General features: G+C 40.3%; 1 protein-coding gene across 4 annotated transcripts in view; it reads left to right on the top strand.

The window, feature by feature from the left end:
- The window catches only part of ROBO1 (roundabout guidance receptor 1), a 1,605,434-nt gene that overhangs the window by 1,527,937 nt on the left and 52,461 nt on the right, over positions 1-25,036 (top strand). For 3 of the 4 annotated variants that reach the window (XM_077480101.1, XM_077480099.1, XM_077480102.1), the window contains 4 exons: positions 391-417; positions 10,041-10,083; positions 17,716-17,870; positions 18,976-19,311. In XM_077480101.1, the coding sequence (XP_077336227.1) occupies positions 391-417; positions 10,041-10,083; positions 17,716-17,870; positions 18,976-19,311 (561 nt within the window). The remainder of the gene's footprint in view (positions 1-390; positions 418-10,040; positions 10,084-17,715; positions 17,871-18,975; positions 19,312-25,036) is intronic. The other variant, XM_077480100.1, reaches the window with a different exon arrangement.

Below are 25,036 nucleotides of genomic sequence, written 5' to 3'. Positions count from 1 at the left end.
GTGGACCATTGCTGATCTAAGTGTTTATTCCTACCTGTTATCCACAAAAGCGATGTAAGAATCCAGAACATGGCATGAAATAGACTCACACAGTGGATTTTGCAGTTATTATTGATTAAGGAGAGATTTATGATCCCTGCAAACTACCCTCTTAAGTAATGTATTGGCTCCATTATTTATATTAGAAATAGAGATTGAACTAACAATTAATTGCCAATGATGCCAACATACTCAGACTGCAATCACTGTGCATCGTGTGTCATTCACAAGGTTGCCTGCTGCTGCCTGGTTGACTATATGTTGCTTGAGATTTACTAATTTGATATGTGCACTTTCTTTCTTCAGCTTAATAACCAGATTTTTATTTCATTTTTTTTTTTGATTTTTCAGTCCCGTCTTTTACCTTCACACCAACAGGTATATACAGTATTTGCACCTCTTTCTTATCTGTTGCATTGCATGTGCTTCATAGTGATATTTTTGCTACCTGTCACAATAAATCTTTTGGGAATTGCTGCACTAGAAATGTAAACACACATTTGTAGCAACAGGATTCCAGTATATGTAAGTTTTTTTTGTGAAATACCTTTAAAAAAAAATTGCCAACTGTTTTTGAATGACGTCACAGGGGGCTCTTTTATATCCTAAGCTGGCAATACAGGGCAAGAGAAAATTGTAGGATTAAAACAAGAGAGGAAGGATAAATTTCTGGGTGCTGGCTACTGTATTTTGACAGCCAAGTCTGTCAGAATACCCAAACAGTAAGCTGCAGTTGATTGGCTGCAGTCACTATTTTGCTGACTTTTTTCCACCCATCTTCTTCATTTTCTCAATGGCAGTTTGTAAAGACACATGGTGTTAGCAGGGCTACCCATAGCTCAAATGTTGGCCATTTCACAGGAATCAGACAAAACTTGAGCGCTGTATGGCCACTTGGCCAGGTTTTTTTTGTGCCTGAACTTTTGTCATTGGAGTTTTGTTTTGTCTAACAGCAACAATTTTCATGGCACTTCTTTTTTTAGAGAGAGAGAATAACCTAAAAGGGAAATAAATTAGTAGCTAAGCATATCCAACCTTTAGGACATTATTCTTGAACCTGAGGGTATAAGACCATGTACTGGCACAAATGTGGTCATAGAGCCAATGGTTTCCATTCCATATAACTGCAATACATGCAGCTAAAGTCTAGACATGGGAGAGATGCGCTTCCCATGCATAAGTCAGTCATCCATTAATTAGGTGTATAATGAACCTCATTTGTTTGAATGTTCTATAAAATAGAAAAATGGGAAGTTTTTAAAAGTGACTTTAAAATGGCTAGTCTGTGCATACTTAAAGCGGAAGTAAGCCCATCTATTTAATAGTTTAAAAAAACTGTTACATTCCCGGCATACCGGGAATGCTAACTGTCATATTGGCTGTGCTCTCAACCAAACTGTCAAACCATCCAATGGCTGGCGTCATAACTGATCACATGTGTAGCATCATGACAGTTGAAGATTAAACAAAGGCCAAGATGGCAGCTTCCTTGGCTGAAAGTGATAGGTGGGTTTACTTCCACTTTAATTTAGAAATTTCCTCTGAACTGGTTGGTTGGTTGGTTGGTTGAAACAAATTGATCTACACTGTCAGCTTAAAACAATTCCTTTAGTAAATAAGCTAACGGGAGTTTGTAACTAATGCTAATGGGGACTAAAATATAAACCCTACATTATTCTCTAAATTATTTTCATTTTACTTAAAGCACAATTGTAACCAATTAAAAAAATTGATTCCTCCTCCTGGCAATAATAATTCTTACAATAATCACCACCACTCTGCCACTATGGATAGTTATCTATCTATCTTTATCTCTATCTATATTTAATATGACAAACCTGCCACAAAAATATGTAATTAAAAAAGAATTGCTACATGAAACCTCAGTTTAAAATTCCATTTCAAACATTACCATCAGCTTTCTATCCCGCTGAGGGAAAAAAACGATTACATTGCAGTTTGTAAATGTTTGTACCTGTAAAGACGTTTTATTTATTTTTTTATTGAAAACGGGAACCAAAATGCAATTTCAGTTGAGTAGTTAGGAGGAAATATGAAATTTTTCTGCTAAGCCTGCATTTTGTTAGTGGCGGCCTAGCTTCACTGGTGGCAGGCCCTCACATCGCTAGCAATACCTCAGTGACAGATTTAACACTGCCTCTTAAGTTTTAATCCTGTTATTGTAATCACTGTGAGCAGTTATCTCTGCTTTGCAGGCTGCCAGCTTGGAATTCTTCTAAAGGGCCCAATTTGACGTTTTTCAAACCTAGTCCTCCCTAGATGGGGAAGGCATAGCTATAGAATCCATCAGCATTTTCTGTGCAGCTAATCCCTTTTTAACTCTTGCATGCTACGGAATGTCTAAAAATAATGATTATTCTTCGAAAAAGCTAATGTGTGCATATGAGGGCCTTATTTTTCTAAGTGTCTAAAAGGAAAAATACATTGCTCTTGGCAACCAAACATTATACAGCTGCCATTTTTTTTCCTGTGCAGGCTTAAAAATAAAAAGAAGTATGTGATTGGTTGCCAGGGGTAACACATGAGGCCATCATCTGTTAGATTACCCTCGCAAAGGGCAAGTGTGAGAAATTTGTTTGTGGTGCCAATAGCAACCAACCAGAGTTTTTGATGTTTCTATGGCAGAATTAATAGATAAAGCTGACTAGTTGCCGTGAGCAACACATGACATACATTTTTCTTTTTTTCAATACTTTTAGTTCTAGTTGCCTAGAGCAACCACTGTTATCAGTTAGATGCTTCGTTTTCAAATCAGCATTGGAATGCTGCAGTAATGTTGGTTGCCATGGGCATTTTTCATGGTTGTTAAGACATTGTATCAATTATTTTATTAGCCTATAATGCTAAATGCGTCACTACACCATTCTAAGGGGGATCTAATGAAATAACCCCTTCTATCTTCTCTTTGATTAACCAACTCCATCCTGTGTATATGTGTATGCAACCAACCAACACATTTATTGCAAGATGCAGTTGGTTCAGCAGTGGTTAAGGATTTTGACAGAGACATTTGAAGAACAATCTCCATACCAAAATACCTTCAATTATTTAGCCATAATTACAGTTTTGCTTTTGCCATTGGCTTTGATGTGGTGAGCCAGAAAAGGTGGTGGGTGTCATGTTTTAAGGCAATGGAAACATGCTGCTTTGTGTATGCAGACATCGCTTGAGGTTACAATTATACGCCTACTTGTGCATTTCTCCCATTAGGGATGGTCCTTCAGGTGTAGAAAATAACACAATATACTAAATTTTTTAAGTTTAAGCACAGGGGCAAATGTATTGCATAGGCACTAGATTGAACACTAAATACAAAAAAAAAAAAAAGTTAGTGCTATATAGAAGTCAACAGGGCCAGATTTAGGGTCCTTTCACACGGGGCGGATCAGTTCTGATCCGCCCCGTGGATGTCCGTTTGCTCAGCGGGGATCACTCCGCCGATCCCCGCTGAGCAGGGAGATGACAGCTCCGTCTCTGCACACTGCGCAGGGACGGACCTGTCACAGCGCCGCTCTCCCCTATGGGAGATCGGATGACGACGGACCGCAGTGCCCGTCGTCATCCGATCCGATCCGCAGACGGATGGAAAAATAGCTTTTTCCTCCGTCACACTTTTTCGGATCGGAGCGGGTCGGATGTCAGCGGACATGTCACCGCTGACATCCGACGCTCCATAGAGCTCTATGGAGCACCCGTTCAGGTCCGCCTGAAAAACTGACAGGCGGGCCTGAACGGATCGTCAGTGTGAAAGGGGCCTTAGACCCTAGAAGGCCCAGGGCACTTCAGAATTGGTGTATCCATCTTATACAAGGAATTAAAACACATGCCTAAAGGTCTAAATGATTTGTGTGTATATGTGTATATAAATATATATATATATATATATATATATATTATTTTACCAGAAGTTTTAGGACACCTGCCTTCCCAGAAGAGTTGAAGCTGTTATAGCTGCAAAGGGTGGGCCAAATCAATATTGAAATCTACAGACTAAGACTGGGATGCCATTTAAAGTGGTTGTAAATCCTTACAAACTACTTTAACCTACAGGTAAGCCTAGATTAAGGCTTACCTGTAGGTCCAAGAAATATCTTCTAAACCTACGTGGTTTAGGAGATATTTACAAAAAGACAGGCACCGCGGGCATGCGCCGTAGACAGCGGCGTGCAGGCGCACTATCACCGTTAGCAGCATGCCACTGCTAACGGCAATATGCCATTAGTGGCGGCTCCCATGCACATGCATGGGAGTGACGTCATCGCTGTTCCAGCGCTGAGAGTGGCCGGAGCAGCGATACCTGGAAGAAGATGGACGCTCCGTACTACAGGGGACAGCGGTGACATCGCTGGCTCTTGTGTCAGGTAAGTGACACACAATGGGCTACGATGCATAGCAGCCCATTATGCTTTACCTTTGCAGGGAGACAAAGAAGAAGTAAACCCATGAGGGTTTACTTCCTCTTTAAGTTCATGTGTGTGTAAAGTCAGGGGCTCTCAATACTTTTGGCAATATATATATATATATATATATATATATATATATATATATATATAGAGCAAAATTATAAATGCAACATTTTTGTGTTTGCCCCTATTTATCATGAGCTGAATTTAAACATCTACGACTTTTTCTATGCACACAAAAGGCCTAGTTCTCTCAAATATTGTTCACAAATCTGTCTAAATCTGTGTTATTGAGCACTCCTCCTTTGCCGAGATAATCCATCCACCCCACAGGTATGGTATATCAAGATGCTGATCAGACAGCATGATTATTGCACAGGTGTGCCTTAGGATGGCCACAATAAAAGGCTACCCTAAAATTTGCATTTTTTGTGTATTGTGGGGGTCGGGTGGTCGGAAAACCAGTCAGTATCTGGTGTGACCACCATTTACTTTACGCAGTGCAGCACATCTCCTTCACATAGAGTTGATCAGGTTGTTGATTGTGGCCTGTGGAATGATGGTCCATTTCTCTTCGATGGTTGTGTGAAGTTGCTGGAAATTGACAGGAACTGGAACACACTGTCATATACGCCGATCTAGAGCATCCCAAACATGCTCATTGGGTGACATGTCCGGTAAGTATGCTGGCCATGCAAGAACTGGGATGTTTTCAGCTTCCAGGAATTGTGTACAGATCCTTGCAACATGGGGCCGTGCATTATCATGCTGCAACATGAGGTGGTGGTCGTGGATAAATGGCACAACAATGGGCTTCAGGACCTCGTCACGCTATCTCTGTGCATTCAAAATTCCATCAATGAAATGCACCTGTGTTCATTGTTCATAGCATAAACCTGCCCATACCATAACCCCACCTCCACCATGAGCCACTCGATCCACAACGTTGACATCCGAAAAACGCTCACCCACATGATACCATACACACTGTTTACCATCTGCCCTGTTCAGTGAAAACCTGGATTCATCTGTGAAGCGAACACTTCTCCAAAGTGCCAGACACCATCAAATGTGAGACTTTGGCCACTCAAGGTCCATACCTCGATGAGGGCGATAAGCATGCAGATGAGCTTCCCTAATACGGTTTCTGACAGTTTGTGCAGAAATTCTTTGGATATGCAAGCTGATTGTTGCAGCAGCTGTCAAGGTGGCTGGTCTCAGATGATCTTGGAGGTGAAGATGCTGGATGTGGAGGTCTTGGGCTGGTGTGGTTACACATGGTCTGTGGTTATGAGGACGGTTGGATGTACTGCCAAATTCTCTGAAACGCCTTTGGAGATGGCTTAAGGTAGAGAAATTAACATTCAATTCAAGGGCAACCGCTCTAGTGGACAGCATGCCAATTGCACGCTCCCTCAAAACTTGCAACATCTGTAGCATTGTGCTGTGTGATAAAACTGCATGTTTTAGATTGGCCTTTTATTGTAGCCAACCAAAGGCACACCTGTGCAATAATCATGCTGCCTAATCAGTAATTTGATATGCCACTCCTATGAGGTGAATGGATTATCTTGGCAAAGGAAAAATGTTCACTAACACAGATTTAGACAGATTTGTGAACAATATTTGAGATTAATAGGCCTTTTGTGTACATATAAAAATTTAGATCTTTAAGTTCAGCTCATAATAAATAAGGGCAAACACAAAATTGTTGCATTTATAATTTTGCTCGGTATATAAATATATATATATATATATATATAGTAAAGTCCTCCACACATTCCCAACATACATTCATAGGCTACTTTTCTTAGAAGGCGTTCACACCAGCAGCCATGTGTTTAGCGCTGCTAGGAATAGTGCTGATGTGTCAGTCTGGCGCATTGCACTGTTTACTTTTGTTTTATTTACATTTTCTTAGAACTTTATTAAAATTTCACAAGCGGCATTTCATTGTATGTACTATTGATTGCAGTGCAGTGTGGACAAGCTCTAAGCACTAAGCTCTGAGGCAAATTCCCTTGCAAAACGCAACTTCACTTGCACAGAGAATGGCCTGTTTGCCTTTAGTGAATTCTAGTGAAATCCTAATAAACAAACTGAAGTAAAAACTTCAGATGATTGCAGGCACAATTTTGCTTCCCAAGATTAATGTTAGAGTCTAAGTGCAGCCAAAATCAAAACCAGAAAGGTCAGCACAATGGATATAGCTTACAGTGAGAAGGACGTGTCCCTTGTGTTGATTCCTCTGCTATTAGTAACCTCCTCTGTCCTGCCAACCACTGCAGTTTTGCAGTTGCTTTGACCCAGTCATTAAGCCATTAGAATTTGGCCCTCGTCAAAGTTGCTCAAATGTTTATGGTTGCCCATTTATTTTCTGCTTTCAACATATCAACTTCTGAAACATCATGTTTACTTGCTGCCTAATAAATTCCACCCACTTTCAGATGTCATTGTAACAAGATAATCAATGTTATTGATGGTACCTGTCAGTGGTTATAATGGTATAGATGATCGGTGTATAATAATTTCAATGATGACCTCCCCTCTTAAAATGCAGGTGCCTGGCTATAGAGAATTCAATATTTTTTGTGGCACAGACTAGGGGCAAGTATGTTAATTACAGGATCTGACTCTGCATGTTGTTCCAGGTCAGTGAATCAGAAAATATTGAAGCCAGGCACAGTCAGTCAATTAACTAGTATTTTTCAAAGCCCCCCCCCCCCCCCCGTATTCTTTTGGTACAAGTTTCCTTGGATTTCATAAAACATTGAAGGCTATGCAAACCAGAACCTGTTGTGACCTATTGTTAATTAGCAGACACAAACTGTGATTGTTTTAGTGACTGCTAAATACTAAAATTTGAAATACCTGGCTTAGCTGTTCATTTGGATGCCAAACACCTCAATGCAACTTGACTTTGTACACTTCACTATGCACTAATTTCATTATCTAAATTGTGCCATTCGCAAAGTCCATTACTCAGACTTGGAATTGTACATTGTAAAATTGTATTAACGCTCAAATCAAGTTTGTTTTTTTCATACAATAAATACAAGGCCTCCTAATTATACAAAATAGAGTACATTGTTTGCAGTGAAGTGCTTTTTAATTCATAAAAACAACTCAAGGACACCTTTTTTTTTTTGTCAGATTTAAATGTACCAAATAAACTAATACTTTCTATAGGTTACCTGAAATCTATCTGAGATTATGACTGTGTAACCAATTACTTACTAACAGCAGCATATTAAACTACAGTTGGAATTGTAATAATAATTAAACAATGCCTAGTAATAAAATGGCTACCAGCCCACAAGCTTAGGTTAGGCAACAAGAGGCTGTATTTAAAAATTGTGTACTTTTAGATTTTCATTGACTTAGATTGTGCAGGGGGACATGACAGCACAAGTCTGACCATTGCATTGAATGCAAAGAGACAAATAACACAGATCATACATATTAGGGATTTGAAATGTTGGGCAACCATATGCCTTAACAAGACTGAACATAATATTTTAAAATACATTTTTAACTCCACTTTTTTTTTTTTGGGGGGGGGGGTTCATGTCCTTACTGCTCGTTACTCTTCCTCATTGTGTTTTTGTAGCATGCTGATTTTATTAACATGGTGCAAGGAGTAATTAAGTGCAATCTCCATCTGTGTAAAGAAGTTAGAACAATGGAAAACAAGTCATAATTGGTTATTGATAGTGATTTGTTTATTTTTTTTCCCCTTATCTGGCACTGTAAAACCGGGTGGTGAAATAAACTTTGTGGATGGATATACCTATTTTGTTTTGATTAGTCTGTATGTACATGCTTTTGTGAAATCCAACCCTACTTGAAAACAGTCCAGGTCAATATTTTCTTGATGCCATTAGGTTTGTCTATGGCAGTCAACGGGAGCTATACGCCTCTTCTGTTTGAACATTATCTAAACTAATGGCGCATACACACGACCGGACTTTTCGATGGACTTGGTCCAGCGGACTGCCAGCTTTTGGCAGCTTTTATTAGCTGTCTGTAAGGGTGACATGGTGACCAGTGCTGTAAGGAAATATCGGAATATGGGAATATTCTTCCCACTGATAACTAAGGTAACTCAAGACCCTGTACAAGCATAATGGAAGAACATAGGCATCATAACATAGATAAAGTCCCAGATGATCTGGAATATTCACGTAATATCAGGGTTACACCGATACCGATACTAGCATCAGTGCTGATACTAAGCATTTGTACGAGTATCAGTACGTGTGCAAATTCTTCGATACTAGAAACTGATACCTCCAGGCTTGGTCCTTTCAATTGTCAGTGGTATTCCACTGCTGACAGTTGAAATGTAAACAAAAGCATGCTACCAATTATCGGTTGTTAAAGAACAGAGCTTCCATGTCCTTAACAACCAATGACATTTCAGCTGAAATCAGCAGGAATTACTTAAAAAAACTCATACTCGGTGTTAAAAAAATGGCATTGGTGCCTCCCTACTTTATACTGTATAATCAATAGATAGTACAGCCATTCTTAATCATGTTTCCTCCAGAGGGTGCTAGGGGCTCCTTGATCTGTGGCTGACTGACCTTCCCTCTGATGGTGCCTGCATAGTTTTGGGTCTAACATCTCTTGGCAGCTTTTTTTTAGCTCTCTGTAAGGGTGTTATGGTGACCAATACTGTAAGGGGGTATTCTGGCCAACAACCAATGTAAAAAAAAAATTCTTATCCCCTGATGAATATATATGAGCAGGTTTTCCATAAGGCCTGAAAATTATTTCATGGGTTCCTCTGAGCTAAAAGGGTTAAGAATTTTTGCAAAGGCTGAGATTGTATCTTATGGTAAAAGTACCATATGGGCTTATGCAGGCTATACACTGAGCAAATTTCTTTCCTGCAACCATGGTGTTGACAGCGTTGACAGGGGAATCCTTCCTGCCGAGCTATTGTATTCTTCTGGGTAGGGGAAGCCAGGAGAAGAAATTGATTATTGATAGCGGCTATGCCAGCTGATAGCGATAATCACATGAATAATTCATCAGGCTGATTGTGCCAACTTGGTACATTCATCTTGCCCAAACATGGTTCAAATCTCGGCTGGTTCCTGCTGAACCGGCTGAGATTCAAACCATCTATGGCCGACCTTAGCGACTAGCATGACCGAAAATAGCTTATTTGAACAATTCTGCTTTTGTTTTCAAGAATAAATTCTTGTTTATTTTCCAAGCTGTCCTTGAGCAGAACAAGCGATCAGTTATGCTAGAAATGACACAGTAGAATCTCAGCGATCAATCTCGCATCAAAACAGGTTGTCATGCTCTCTGCATTTCTCTTCCATCTTAAAGATTTATCGCTCCCGTTATCAGCTGCTTGAAGCAGAATAGATTCTGAAAAGAAATAACATACTGAATATGTTAGATAAATTGTATATTAGCATATGTTGATTGACCAAACAACACGGCTAATAGAGATCACCGCCATCCATCTTGTATCTTTATTTAGTCATAGCTGAATGTTGTCGCTTAGAATTTTTCTTTGTGTTCATTATTTTCAAACATAGGTATTCTTTCTTTTTACAGTGGCGTATCAGCGAGGCGGGGAAGCTGTAAGCAGTGCGGGAAGGTGAGAAAATATATATTTCCTGACAAAAACATACATATCCTTTGTCATTCTGTTTTTATAGGGAACAACGTGCTGCAGGCTCTGTGTTTTACTGAGGAGCTTAAATCTTCTTTTATGTGTCCTTTGAAGATTCGACCTGCACGAGTCTACCTCATATTTTATTTATTATTATTTTTCTGGCGTATATTCAGCATAATTAAGTGATGCAAACAGCATGTTGCTGATTTTATCTGTCAGCAAACATGTGTTTATTTACCAAACTAAATATGTGCACATAATTAAGTGAAGACCCGTTTTCTGAAATTTGAGTTTGGCAGCCACCAGAGGGAGCTCTTTTATCACAAAAGGAATAACAGAGGTGCGTAGTACAATGGAGCAGCAAGGCTTCTTTAGTGAGTAGATCAGGTTAATGATCGAAAACTGGTTTGCTTACTGACCCCAATTTCCAGTCACCAGGCTCCAGGTGTAGAAAGTGTGTTCTGCAAAATTTTTGTTCCTGGAAAGGTCTTTGGATTAAAAAAGTGCAGCATAGTGTCCTTTTATATTCTGCATATTAAGGCTACATGGAATTCTAAATAAGAGAAATACACACAGCCTTTCCCACCATCCTTAATGTATATATGTATGTCTCGCCAGTTTTATTGCCCAGCTTTTTAGGCACCATGGCCAATACGCTTGAAGGCCTTTTCCATAGAGTTTTCTTATAATAAGGCTTTCTATAATAAGGCTTACCTGTAGGTAAAATTAACATCTCCTAAACCTGTACGGTTTAGGAGATATTCCCTTTGCATGCAGCCGCTGATGTCAGCGGCGCAAATGCGCTATGAATGCCTAGATGCCTGGGTGCTGCCGGACCTCACAGGAGTGACGTCATCGCAGCTCCAGTCATTCACAGCGCCGGAGCCACGAACCAGGAAGAAACGCAGAGGGAAAGATATCAGCTCCCTCGGCGCGGATTGGGCTGCAATATGGGGGGGGGGCTTCAATCTAAGGTATGTATTTCATAATGCGCTAGTATGCAGTGCATACTAGATCCTTATGCCTTTGCCTTGCAGGGTTTTTATTTTTTTTATTTTTTTATTTTTTTAGATGTGCAGGTATACAACCGCTTTAACCCCTATCACTAATGATGCTCAGTTTAGTTGTACTGTTTATGAAACCATGAAAAGCGTGTGCATCATTTTTGCATTGTGTTAACCCGTGCTCTTTAACTCCTTAATCACTTAAGGCCCGGAAGGATTTACCCCCTTAATGACCAAGAAATTTTTTGGGATTCAGCACTGCGTTACTTTAACTGACAATTGCGCGGTCATGCGACACTGTACCCAAACAAAATTAATGTCCTTTTTTCCCACAAATAGAGCTTTCTTTTGGTGGTATTCGATCACCTCTGCGGTTTTTCTTTTTTGGGCTATGAACACAAAAATACCCACAATTTAAAAAAACAAAACATTTTTTTTTACTTTTTGCTATAATAAATATTCACAAAATTAAAAAAAAAAATCTTCATCAGTTTAGGACAATATGTACTCTTCTACATACTTTTGGTAAAAAATATTTAAATAGGCGTATATTGATTGGTTATAGTGTCTAGAATATAGAGGATAGATTTATGGCATTTTTATTATAAATGTTTTTATTTTTTTTGCTAGTAATGGCGTTGATCAGTGATTTTTAGCGGGACTGCGACATTGCGGCGAACAGATCGGACACTTTTGACACTTTTTTGTGACCAGTAACATTTACATATAAATGTCACTGGCAGGGAAGGGGTTAACATTAAGAGGCAAACACGGGGTTAAATGTGTTCCCTGGGAAGTGTTTCTAATGGTAGGGGGAGGGGACTGACTGGGAGTACAGAAAGATCGCTGCTCCTGCACTAGGAACAGACGATCACTCTGTACGTCCCTGTCATAATAGGAATCTGTTTGTTTACATTGACAGAACCCCGTTTTGGCTCTTTGTGGAGCGATCGCTGGTGGACATTGTGGCCGCCAGCCATGTGCATCAGCTCCCCCGCCGTGCAGTGCCTGCTATAGCTGTTGAAGGGACCGACATACAGCTACGGAGATTCGCGGAAACCAGCCGGCCTGTTGCAGTATGACGGCAGGTGGTCGGCAAATGGTTAAAGTAGAACTATAGGCAAAACTTTTTTTTCTATTTTGGATAGGGTGAGGAAAGATTATAACCCATGTTTGTTTATTTTTTGCCATCTGTGCCCCAGTGCCCCATTTTGGAGATTTACTTTCAATTCTTGTCCCATAGCCAAAACAGGAAACAGAACAAATCTCTACAAATGAAGGGAATACATTGGGGACCCCCAGGCCATTCAAACTAGTGTCCCCATTGGAAGATTTCCCTTCTATTACTTTTATGGGGACAACCGAACATTTTGGATTTTATTTTACTTTCACTCTCAATGATAATGGTAAACAGGACAAATAGAGAAGGTGAATCTCCCTAATGGGGGCATAGACAGACCCTCTTCATTCTGTTCAAAACTAAAAAGAAAAGTTGTGCCCTTGGTTATATTTTAAAGCATTGAAGTCAGACACAGGCAGCAATTAGCGGTTGCAGAAGTGGGTCAACGTTGACTTCTCTCCAATACACCTACGTTTCCCTACATTCTAGTTCTTTGAAACGTTACACATACAGAAACTAATACCTGTGGATATGTTAGAAATCTAGTGTTGTCCTACTTTCCTGTTTGGACTGATAACACAGAGCCTTTGCTGTCCTGAAATCCATCCATTTTAGTTTTTTGCAGCAAAAAGCAAAATAATTGTTTTTTTTTTTGTTCCAAGAACAAGCTAAAAGTTAAACATGGATACTGGAACATATTCTAGAGGGTAAGGGAGGTGTACACTGGAAAATGGACTGTGTTTCCTGGCTCAATGTAGCCTCGGTGAAGGTTCATATCTTTTTATTGCTGCACTTTCTTTTCCTCAACTATTTTACTCTTGAAAAAAATAAATAAAAATCAGGCTCAGGCTTTCTCTAAAAACTGAGCGATTTTCTGCTTGAAGCTTTTAGCTCTAAAATGCTCAACAAGCCAAATCCCATTCACCTACCTCCCAACTTTTTGAGATGGAAATGAGGGACACCTATCAGCAAAAGTATGCAGGCATAGGACACACCCCTTGCCATGCCCCCTTAAGGCTGAGTTCACATTGCAGCGATGCGGGAACGTCGCAAATCCGCGGCGGGTTCCCGCATCGCATACCTCCCGGCGGCAGTTCACACTGCCCTATGCGAACTGCTGGGAGTGTCAGTGAAACGTTAATGACACCCCCAGATCAGTTCACATATCGCAGTGCGATCTGCAAACTCGGACAGGAATCGGATCGCATGGTGTGAACACCCATGCGATCCGATTCTGCTGCGGACCAAAAAAAGCATCCTGGGCCGTGCGTGATGCGAATTCAGCCATACTATCTGTATGGCTGAACTTGCATCGCACAGAGATCGGATGTAATTTGCACTGCAGTGTGGTGCGAATCACATCCATTCTCATAAACCGCTGCAGTGTAAACCCAGCCTAAAGTGGAATTGTACAAAAAAGAAGATTGGTTAAACCCGCAAGTGCTTTTTTTGCCACTACTATTTCTTTATATTGGCTTTTGGAATTTATAAATGCAGCAATTTAGAAATCAGATGAAAGGTATAATGCTGGAAAACTCCTTTTTGATAGATAAAAAGTGAATTTATACATCTATATAGATCAAACCAAAATGAGGGACAAATGAGGAGGAACGAGGGACATTGCTCCAAATCAGGACAGTCCCTCAAAATCAGGGACAGTTGGGAGCTATGCATTCATTTCAATGGCCCCTGTTCACATCTGATCATGCTGTCACCTGAAGCAAAACGCCTGAAGCTCAAAAAAGTACATGAGCTTTTTTTTGGGCAGATTACAAGTGTTTTTGGCCCCATATACTTCAATAGAAACGCCTGACTTTTACATTTTATGAGCGCTTTGTTGTTCGTTTTCTGCTTAAACGGCAGCTCTCCACCCCTAATCTCCTCTCTCTCTCCTCACCCTGGTGTTTTATATTGGCTAAACAAAAATGCCGGAAGCTGTAAAATGCTTGTAATATGCTTCTAAAACGCTTAAAAAAATAAAAAATATAAAAAACTTGTAAAAAGCTGCAAAAAAGTTTAAAAAAATGCCATAAAAACACCAGTAAATTGATTTTCTCAAGTGTGAATGGAGCCTTACTGACTGATACTGTATTATATTTGTATTATATTAAAATATTTGCTATTTTTGTTTGTTTGTTGCCATTTATTGGATATGCTACCTAATTATGACAAATGTTCATGTTGACCAAAACACTAGACAGTATATAGAACTGTTAACATTAATATGTGGCTCGTGGTATTCAGAGGGCCCTCGCTTTCTATTCTGGATGTAAATGTACATGAATGAAGTTCAAGATGATTAAAAGGGCAAATCTTTGCTTTTTTGTGTGTTCTCCTGACCTGGCTGCTGTCAAGCCTTCCTTCATATATCACACTGATTTAAACTACATGATTTCTGGCCTTTTTATAGAGCTGGGTTTTACTGACAAATGCTTCCCTAGAAGTGATTTTGTAAACCAAGCAGACATTCTTTATTCTGAAAGGAAGGCGCTGGAGTAAAAGTGCCTAAGGCTGTTCACTTAAAGTGAACCTATCATCTACAAAAAAAACAAAAAACGGGGGGTTTATTTGCTAAAGGGAACTCCACTTTGGACTGCAAGTGCACGTGGAAGTGCAGTCTCTGTAGATATAATTCTATGTACATGATAGGATTTTCCGACAACAAAACCATGGATTTTTTTCCGAAGGATGTTGGCTCAAACTTGTCTTGCACACACACTGTCACACAAATGTTGTTGGAAATTCCGAACGTCAAGAACGCGGTGACGTACAACATGTATGACGAGCCGAGAAAAATGAAGCTCAATAGCCAGTGCAGCTCTTCTGCTTGATTTCGAGCATGCGTGGACTTTCGTGCGTCGGAATTGTGTACACAAAATTTTAGATCCTGCTCTCAAACATTTGTTGTTGGAAATTCTGACAACACATGTTCTATGGAGCATAGACACGGTCGGACTTTGACAACAAGCTCACATCCAATATTTGTTGTCGGAAAATAATTTCGTGTATATGGCCCATAAGGGGGACATGCAAAGAAAATAAAAATCAGCATTTTTGCTTGCACATGATTGGATCATAGAAATCAGCAGAGCTTCCCCTCATTTCGATCTCCCCCTCAGTTCTACAGGGACTGCACTTCCAAGTGGAGTTGTCTTTAGTAAATCAACCACAAGGAGTCCAAAGCTGGATTGACTGGGATGTTGGCTACTCAGTAGGCCGGGAGCCAAGTTCTTCCTCATTTCCTTCTATTGGTAGCTTCAGCAACATCCTGGCTTAGTAAAGTGATAGGTGAAGGACAGGCAATGGAAAATATTCAAATAAGTCAATCCCTTTTCTTCTATTGAGCTTCTGCAGTGTACATACAGTGAAACTTGAGAAGCCTTGAGGAACCTGTATAGGTTTAGTGTGGGAACCTTGGGTAGCCCGTTTAGAACATCAAATGGCAATTTGAGTTGCTGATAAGGCTTTCAGCAATTGCAAGTGCTAACCTTGTGATGTTGGGGTCAGCATGTTAAGCTGCTATTGGGATTTCAGTCTTTTCTTAATGAGCTTGCTTGTGGTATCTGCCATGCTGGCGTATTCTCATTATCTGTTACACCTGTACAACTAATTGTACTGAGGCATAACTGCCTTGATTTGTGCCTAGATTGTATCTTGTTCAAGCTGTTGATAGGAAACCACTCTCTCTTTTTTTTTATTGCAATAAGAGTATCAAACACCTTATTTTCACAGTAAAACCCAATCTTCGCCAGCCTGTAACAAAGCTTAGCCGAGACAATTTAGGTCATAAAGTTTTTTTTTTGCTACTACCGCTACAGACTTCTTTAGCCTCGTTCACACTAGTGCAATTTCAGATGTGACTTCAGTTACACAGAATCACATAACAATGGAAATCAGATTGATTTCAATGTCACATCAATGCAGTGCAACTGTGATGTGACTTTGGGGAAGGTAGCTGTGCTACTTGTAGTGCAAAGTGAATTTACCTTTTCGTAAATAACCCCCATTGCCTCACTTCTGGCAAAGGCTGAACTTGTCACATTCATAGCCTGGACCTAGAATAAGGCTCTTTATAAGGGGTAGATGTTGTATCAACCACTACTGTATGAAAATGATCCAAAAATCTAGTCATATTCTGGGTGACAATTTTTTTTTGCACAGTTCTAAAAATGACTGCTAACGTTATTTGTCACTGTCGACTACCCTGCAGCTTTTCTGAATGCTGGTTTTTATTTATGGGTCTTGTTGTAAATTTCATGTGCTTGTTCCAAACATAGCCGGTCGACATCCCTATAAAATTCTGGGACAAGAGGTAGTATTTGCTGCTAGATTGCCAGTATTTGTTCTTTAAAACTAAGTGAACCAAGTCAAACAAATAAAACTTAAAGCTCATTTAAAGCAATGTAGTAAAAGTCTAACATAGACAGGAATGCTGTCCACCGTCCACTCTCCTGGGCTCCTTCGATTATTGCTACCAGTAAATGTGACCTGTAATTGGGTCTCAGGTGAGCTTTGTATGCAACCTGTAAAGTGGGAATTAATTTCTACACTGTCCTAAAGTGTTCATAAAACCAGCAAGTGTCTGTTTAATCGTCAGATAATACTTATAGTCAGAAAGGGCTTTACAAGTCATTTTTGGGAAGGTCATACAGGGCTTCTAAAGTCTGCCATAAATACCTCTGTTATTATTCACAGTCGGGTTAAAAAGTAAAGAATTGTAAATCTATATTTTAACCCAGAAAGCCTTTTTACAGACTATTGTTTTTTTTAATTTGATGCAGTGGGGTGATCAGAAACAGTGTACTCGGCAAGGCCTCAAGCTCCTTTTAGAATGCTATCCCAATACAGAGGCGTGTGTGATACTTAGGCACCATTAACATTCTGTTTGAAATGTGCCAGCAACATAATTGCTAAACAGAACACTTACTTGTTCCTATAGTGTCGCCCCTTTGCTGTCTGAAACTCTCCATAATCTCGCTCATAATCTAGACAGCAGCAATAGAGCAACACTTCACTGGTCCCCCCCAGCCAGGGAGTAATGCATAGAAACAGATGAGCGGTCGCTTTGATTTTATTTTACTCGCCCTATCACTAGCGAATTGACATGAGTGCTAGTTGACCTTGGGCCTTCTACTCCAAAATGTAAATGTAGCTCCACAATATATGCCAGACTTCTAACACATATCCGTGAATTGTATGTTTAATCTATTTTGTACCTATCATTTTGCAACCAAAGGGAAGAAATATATGCTTCTGGGCATAACAGTCATATGGGCTGCATTTAGATGGCCTTTGTTCCGTACCTTATTTCAGTGGTTGTGAAGGACACAAAGCACAGCATCATGTAACAAGGCCACCACCACCAAGGCTTGACCAGGTCAATAGTGTCTTGGGCACAGATTGGTTATTTTAATTTGTTCAACTTTTGTCATAAACTAGAAACAGCTTTCTATTTGTGTTTACTTATCTTTCTTTATTGACCTTTTACAGACCGGGACTCCTGAATATTGCAGAACCTGCAACCCAGCCATGGCTTGCTGATACTTGGCCAAACACTGGGAACAGCCACAATGACTGCCCCATTAACTGCTGTACATCTGGGAATGGGAGCAGTGATAATAATCTGGCCACTTACAGCCGACCAGGTAAGATCAGTCATTATTGTCCCTCTGCAAGTGTGGAATAAATGCCAAGAAAGGTTATTTTAAACTCACACCCAGCTGCTGAGGTGCATTGTGTTAGAGCATATGCTTTTTTTGGGGGGTTTAATGAAATACTTATGGAGTTACAATGCTTCTTCCAAATCTCAATCCTTTTAGTTGTGCATCTCTATATTGTAACTGGAAAATTCTTTCATTCTAATAGGTATAGGCACTTTGTAAAATGAAAATCCAGTCCCATATTTTAATTTTTCGCAGGTAATGTCCCCATAAGCAGCTCTGCCAGAGATTGTAAATGAAAAGCACCAGTTTTATGGAAACGTATAACATTTTAAATATACCACCACAGAAAAATTATATGGAGGAATGTTAATTTGAATCAGACATATTAAAGTGCTTTTTAAATGATATGCTGGGGATTTAATTGCCTCTAATCAGCGAGGAGGTACAGAAATTCAAGGTTAAACATATAGATGTTTTCAGGCCAAAAACTTAGAATGAGTAGCATTTGGATATTATATACTGTACTTGCTATATCTGGTATCATTTTAGGTCTTACCGGCCTCATAGAAGGTTTCAAATCTGTTTTTTTTGTAATTTCCATGTATATAACATGCGAAGACTATGTATATATTGTGTTCTTATAAAGATCTGAATATTTCTGCCTACCAAACCTTTATATATACCTCACAGTGTATATATTATACATATTAAGCATATAATCTGTTTAAATATGATTCTGGTAAACATCCAGGATTTGTGTTTAGTAGTCCATCCTGTAGTTATAGACAGACACATCCCAGAGAACATAGGGTGGGGAGATATCTGCCCATCCTTGCACAAGCACTGGTCCCTTTTTTCTTGATTGTTCTCATTTCACTGTTTGATAGCATTTAAGTACGACTACCTAGGGTCCTCATTATTGTCCCTGCAAAGAACAAAGTAAGTGGCCCAGCCATCACAATTATCCCAACAAGTGAAGAACATTACACTTCTTTTTACTGCCTTGCCACTAAAGATGACAATATCACTCATAGTTGTATGTGAAAGCTCACCACTCTTGTATTTTTTTTGTGTGTGTTTGGTTTAGCCGATTGCATAGCAAACTACAACAACCAACTGGATAACAAGCAGACCAACTTGATGGTGCCTGATTCTGCTGTCTATGGTGATGTGGACTTAAGCAACAAAATAAATGAGATGAAAACCTTTAACAGTCCAAATCTGAAGGACGGACGTTTTGTACCCACAGCAGGGCAGCCCACTCCCTATGCCACCACTCAGCTTATTCAGTCAAACATAAGCAACAACATCAACTCATCAAGTGGAGACATGGATGAAAAACACTGGAAACCATCAGCTCAACACAAGCCGGATGTTGCCCCGATGCAGTACAGCATCATGGAACAAAATAAAATCAATAAAGGTAGGATAACACTTCATTTTGCACACAGGGGTTGTGAAGGGGGCCTTGTTTATCAATATAGTTTTAAGGACTGTTTATGCTGCTCACAACCACCAGCCAGCTTCAAACTGTCACCCTCTGACTTGCCTTTCTATGTAGGCTTCGATCTTGTTGGTTATTGTAGTACAAGTCCATAGGGATCTGATATATCATATTAAGAACCATCTTTGTTGCCTGTTAATAGCCAAGCCTTCATTTAAACACTACATTTAAGATATTCAATTTGTAATGTGAATGGTAGTTTATATCGGATACAAGTGTTATTTTAAAAAGTTTGAAGGACAGTCAACCTAGAAGGAATATTTTAGCTATAGGTGGGTTAAGTAACCTGATGGCTTCCATGTAGTAGCTGGTTTTGTTCCTTTCTCACACTGATCTTCTGGATATTCCTATCCCCTAGGGCACAGGTGTCAAACACAAGGCCCGTGGGCCAAACCCTGCTCACCAGGCCATTTCATGTGGTCCTCGCACTCATCGCATTTTTTTACCCCCAAACTCAGCACTCTGCATAAGGCACCTTTTGAAACTGCACTCTGTACATAGCGCATCCCTGAACCCTGCACCCAGTATGTAGCACACCTCTGAACTCAGCACTCTGTACATAGTGCATCCCTAAACTCTGCACAAAATGCATTCCTGATATTTTTTGCCCCTTTAAGATCCTCTCACTTTGCAAACTGGCCACCCTCACCATTTGATGCAGTTTGGCAGGGGGTTGTGGTTGCACTTATGCTCTTGGAAAAAAAAGCCCTTGATACATTTATATAGTCTTAAGCCCCGTATACATGGGCCGAATGTCGGGCGGCATTGGCTGGTTTAATAGAAACCGACCAATATTCAGCCCATGTGCAGCTGATTCTGTGGAAGGGGTATGACCAAAAAAGTCTGCCAACCGGCTCCCGATCAGTGCTCTCAGCCAATGGCTGAGAGCGCTGGCCAGAGTGTTCTGGTGGGGGGGGGGGGTTCTTCCCCCATCAGAACACAATAGAACAGCAGGGGAGATTGTTGTACTAACATCAGATTGTTAGTACAATGGCTCCAAGCTGAGCTTTTTTTCGTTGATCGAAAAGAAAAAAATAGCAGTGTATACTAGGCATTACAGATATAATGGGCCCTATGAGGGAAACTATCATGCTGATGAGGCCCACAGTGAAATTGAGCTTGACACCCCTTCCTTAGGGTTAGGATTTCACAAAGAGAACTATGCTACCTAATAAAAATTGTAGGAGGTAACTAGGGAATTCATGGGAAAGTAGCATTTTACCACCAGAGTCTTTAAGAAGTTTAAGAAACCATTGTATGATTTAAAACTGAACTTCAGGCCAAACAAATATTGTCTATATACAAGAGACGTGTATTTTACCTACATTTTGGTGTCCTTTTTGAACAGGTCTGTACAGTAATTCAGCATGAAGCAACTCTTGAACTTTGCTTTTGTACACCAGTTTCCAATGTTAAAGGGGAACTTCAATTTATTTTTCATCTTTCCATCTATTAAATCCTCTGCCCTTGTTGTTTTAACTTTGGATAGTAAAACATTTTTTTTTCTGCCAGTAAATAACTTGTACAGCCAGCTTCCTGTTTCTTGTCTGGTAAAAAGCCTAGGCTTATGACATCATGCACAGCTTTATCTCTCACTCTTGTGAGAGTTTGCCAGGAAGGCAGGGGGGTTGCATCATAAGAGGACCAATGAGTGCTGCTGAGCTGGAGGTGTGCCTTTGTGTATCTGTGTAAATCCAGAAAGTGAAGAGGCAGCAGCTTCAGCTGCTCACAGTTAAAATGGTTACAGCCAGACTCAATGGAGGGAGATATCTGCAGCATATTTGGCAAGTACAAAATCTCAGTACATATATAATATGCAATATGGTTGGAGGGAAGCTTCAGAATGGCAAATATGTTTTTATTACAAATTATGTGAGCAGACTGCATACTTGCTCAGGATGAATGGTCTGTAGTTTTCAACAGTCAGCCTGTAGTAGGAGGACCTGCTGGGTCCCACCCTCAGCTCTGTCCCCATACAGGGTGTTTGCAGGACAGGGATTATATCACTTCTTCATTTGCAAGGTAATATCTGGATTGGATGGTGTTGGTGGCAGGGTCATCTTTAAGGCAGGGCAAAAGGGACAGCTGCCCTGGGCCCTGTCATTGTTGTGGGGCCCAAAGCAGCTGCCTCATACTTGCCAACTATCCCAGTTTAAATTCCCTTGTTCCTTGAAGTTTTAATCCTGTGCTGTGTCCCGATATCTCAGTGTGAAGTGCTGCTACTAATGCTGCCCAGCTCTGCCCTATTGTGTACAGATGACTCACCTGCAGACCCTGTGTTTACATGTAAATAACCGGCATTCATATGTAAATAGTGGCAGCCATACTAAATAAATTGCTGCAGCCGGTGGCATTGATATGTAAATAAAGGCGGCATTTATATGTATAGCATGCTCCCCTGCAGTGAGAAGATGATGTGCTGTAACTTCTAGCAACTAATCAGTGAGCCATAATGTGTGCTGTAACCTCTAGCAACCAGTCATTAAGCAGTAATGATATGCTGTAACTGCTGGCAACCAATCGCAATTTCTACTTGATCTGATACAGTAAACTGATTTTAAGTCTAGCTGCTATTTATTGTATGTCTTAGAGCAGGTGGAGAGTGAAATTGCATGGGGGGGGTCCAAGAAATTTTTTGCCCGGGGTCCAATTAATATTAAAGACGGCCCTGGATGGTGGAGGTGGGATGAGGGGGGAGGGGAAGCAATATAACGTAATAAGTGATTTGTGTAAGGTACATAAAATGTGTCATATACTGTTTTAAAGTAATATTTTTTTTAATTGAGAAAAAAATAAAGATTATTTAAATTAATCATTGTTGGGAACTGAAGAGGTGCAGTAAAGAAAACTCCTCAATTCAGAAAAAGAACACCGTCGCCGCATTGGAAAAAATCAACCAATGAGGTGTGTCTCTCTAGATCAGAGGCAGCATATATAGAAAAATGATAAAATCCAAAAGGAATCTTCAAAGAGAGACAGCCGGTGCTAGAAACATTATTTTATTGAGAAAAAAACACAAATTTAAATTCAACAGATAAAAAATGCACCTCCACCACATTCATTCGAAATCTGACAACGTTGTCAGGGCACAGGTAGCTACCACATTCATTCAAACTTCACGCTCTCATCCTAAACAACGGAGTTGAAATAAATGAATATGCTAGGGTAAGTGTCTGCTGTGTTGCAAGACCGATGGCTCAGTAGAAAAAGGCACACACAATACAGCGTGTAATGCAGAAACAGTCCCGCTATTTAGTCTTCAGTGTGGGATAGAGAAGTGTGATCCAAAACTAGACGTTTCATCAGACTGAGGCTGGATAATCCTCGGAATGGAACCTTGTACTGGGGTAGCAAAGAATCTTTGTATTGTGTATAGAGCGCTAAGTTAGGTACAGCTGATGCGGCTCTCTTCTCCCATTGAGAAACAGACAGAGTCCTCGACATCTACCGCCATGGCGGATACAATGTAGCAATATATGTCTGATCAGTTGTATGGTGATGTGTAAATCAAATCCCAAAGTATGACAGGAACCTAAGAAAAAGCTCACCGCTCCGCAGACTGCCAAGCTATCATGCCGGTATGGAAACGGTGTCCTCACTGAATGAGATGGAAAAAGGGAGGAGGAAAATCATCTCACTCACAGGCTTCCGCCGATGGCGTATTATGCTGTATGACGCTGCAATCTCTTCAATACATTGATTGCAAGTCCCAATTAACATCCAGGGGTGTCATATAGGAGAATGCTCATGGTAGACAGTCTGTATCCTCACTACACAGGGTGTGGGGGCATAATACTGACGCGTTTGATTCAGATCCTGAGTTTCTTCAGCGTCAAAGGTAATATCTGAGTTTGTAAAGGCAGTTGGTGAACACACAATAGCCGGTTGGCAGACTTTTTTGGTCATACCCCTTCCACAGAATCAGCTGCACATGAGCTGAATATTGGTCGGTTTCTATTGAATCAACCAATGCCGCTCGACATTAGTCCCATGTGTACGGCGCTTAAAGAGGAAGTAAACCCTGATGGGTTTACTTCCTCTTTCATTCCCTGCAAAGGCAAAGCATAATGGACTACTATGCATCGCATAGTAACCCATTATGTGTCACTTACCTGACACAGGAGCCAGCGAAGTCGCCGCTGTCCCCTGTAGTCCGCCGCATTCATCATGCTGGTGGCGTCTCGCAGCTCCGCCGCTGTCATTCGGCGAAGCCGCGATGACGTCATTCCCGCGCATGCGCACGGGAGTCGACACGCGCGGCAGCTCCATTCTTGGAAATGGCGCGCTCAGTGCGCCTGCGCGCCGCTGTCTACGGCGCATGCGCCATAGACAGCGGTGCCCGTTTTCGGGCAAATATCTCCTAAACCATATAGGTTTAGGAGATATTGCTTGGACCTACAGGTAAGCCTTAATCTAGGCTTACCTGTAGGTCAAAGTGGTTTGTAAGGGTTTACAACCACTTTAAGACTATATAAATGTATCAAGGGCTTTTTTTTCCAAGAGCATAGGTGCAACCACAACCCCCAGCCAAACTGCATCAAATGGGGAGGGTGGCTAGCACTTAGGGCTATTGAAGAATACATTTAAATGAATTTATTTACACCCAGAGTTCAGCTTTGACTCACCACAATCTACCAAAATCTACAATAGTTTTGGGTGGGCTCACCCTTTAATACAGTAATTGAGTCACTAACGGACATGGAAATAGAGCCATAGGACAATGGCACATAAAACTCATAAAAGAGTTTTATTTACATACTGTATTTTTGTACATTTTATGTTCCATCTCCTCTGAATGGTAACATATTTCTGGACTTTGTTAACATTATCAGTCACATGCAGAAGACATTTTTTTATGTGTGTGTGTATGTTAGGAAGTCTTGTTCATATTAGTGAAACTATATATTCCCCAGTGTTTGGCTGGAGAGCTCCATGCTTGCCACTTCTTGTTATTACTTTTATTAGAAGTTGAAGTCTTCTGGGATTTCAGGCTTAGATCTTTTTAATAACCAGACGCAGCTTTTTTCAGTCTCCTACGAGTTACGCCAAACCGCCGAGCTACTATACATGTAAATGCAGCAGATCGAGATTAACAGTGTCAAAAAGTTAATTAGCACTCTCCTAACCTTTGCAACTGAATTTAACACTGCAAATAATAAGCCACAGATGAAATAAAATCAAATAAAAGAAAATTAATATGGTGAGATCCCATCTAAGTGTTATAGTGGATGAGGGATTGGGAGATGAAACACAAGATATTTCATTCATGAGGAGGATACTGTACAATTGCTCTATGGTGAACTTCTGATTAAACACAGATGGCAATCTGAATCTTTGTGTCTGTTGTGAGCCCATTTATTACTGGAGTATTGAGATTAATTCATTGTATAGTGTGGATACAAGGGTCATATTTTATCATGTATGTATATATACATATACAGATATAAAACATTTCTGTATACATAGAAAAAAACATTATAAATACTTTTTCTTTCTTTTTTAATGATTCCATACCCTCTGTTCTCAATTTCATAAGGAGTTCAGAGAGCTAGGGAAGGAGAAACAGCAGTACGCTGCTCTTCCTAGTGAATGACTGTGCAGGGGGAGGGGGGCATGTCATCACAAGTCTATTTATTGGAGGAGA

This window comes from Lithobates pipiens, unplaced genomic scaffold (genome assembly GCF_037356315.1).
Source record: "Lithobates pipiens isolate NorthernLeopardFrog02 unplaced genomic scaffold, aLitPip1_a1.2 Scaffold_16, whole genome shotgun sequence".
NCBI classification, from domain to species: Eukaryota; Metazoa; Chordata; class Amphibia; order Anura; family Ranidae; genus Lithobates; species Lithobates pipiens.
Note: the sequence above shows the minus strand (reverse complement) of the source record. Positions and strands in the feature narration are given on the sequence as shown.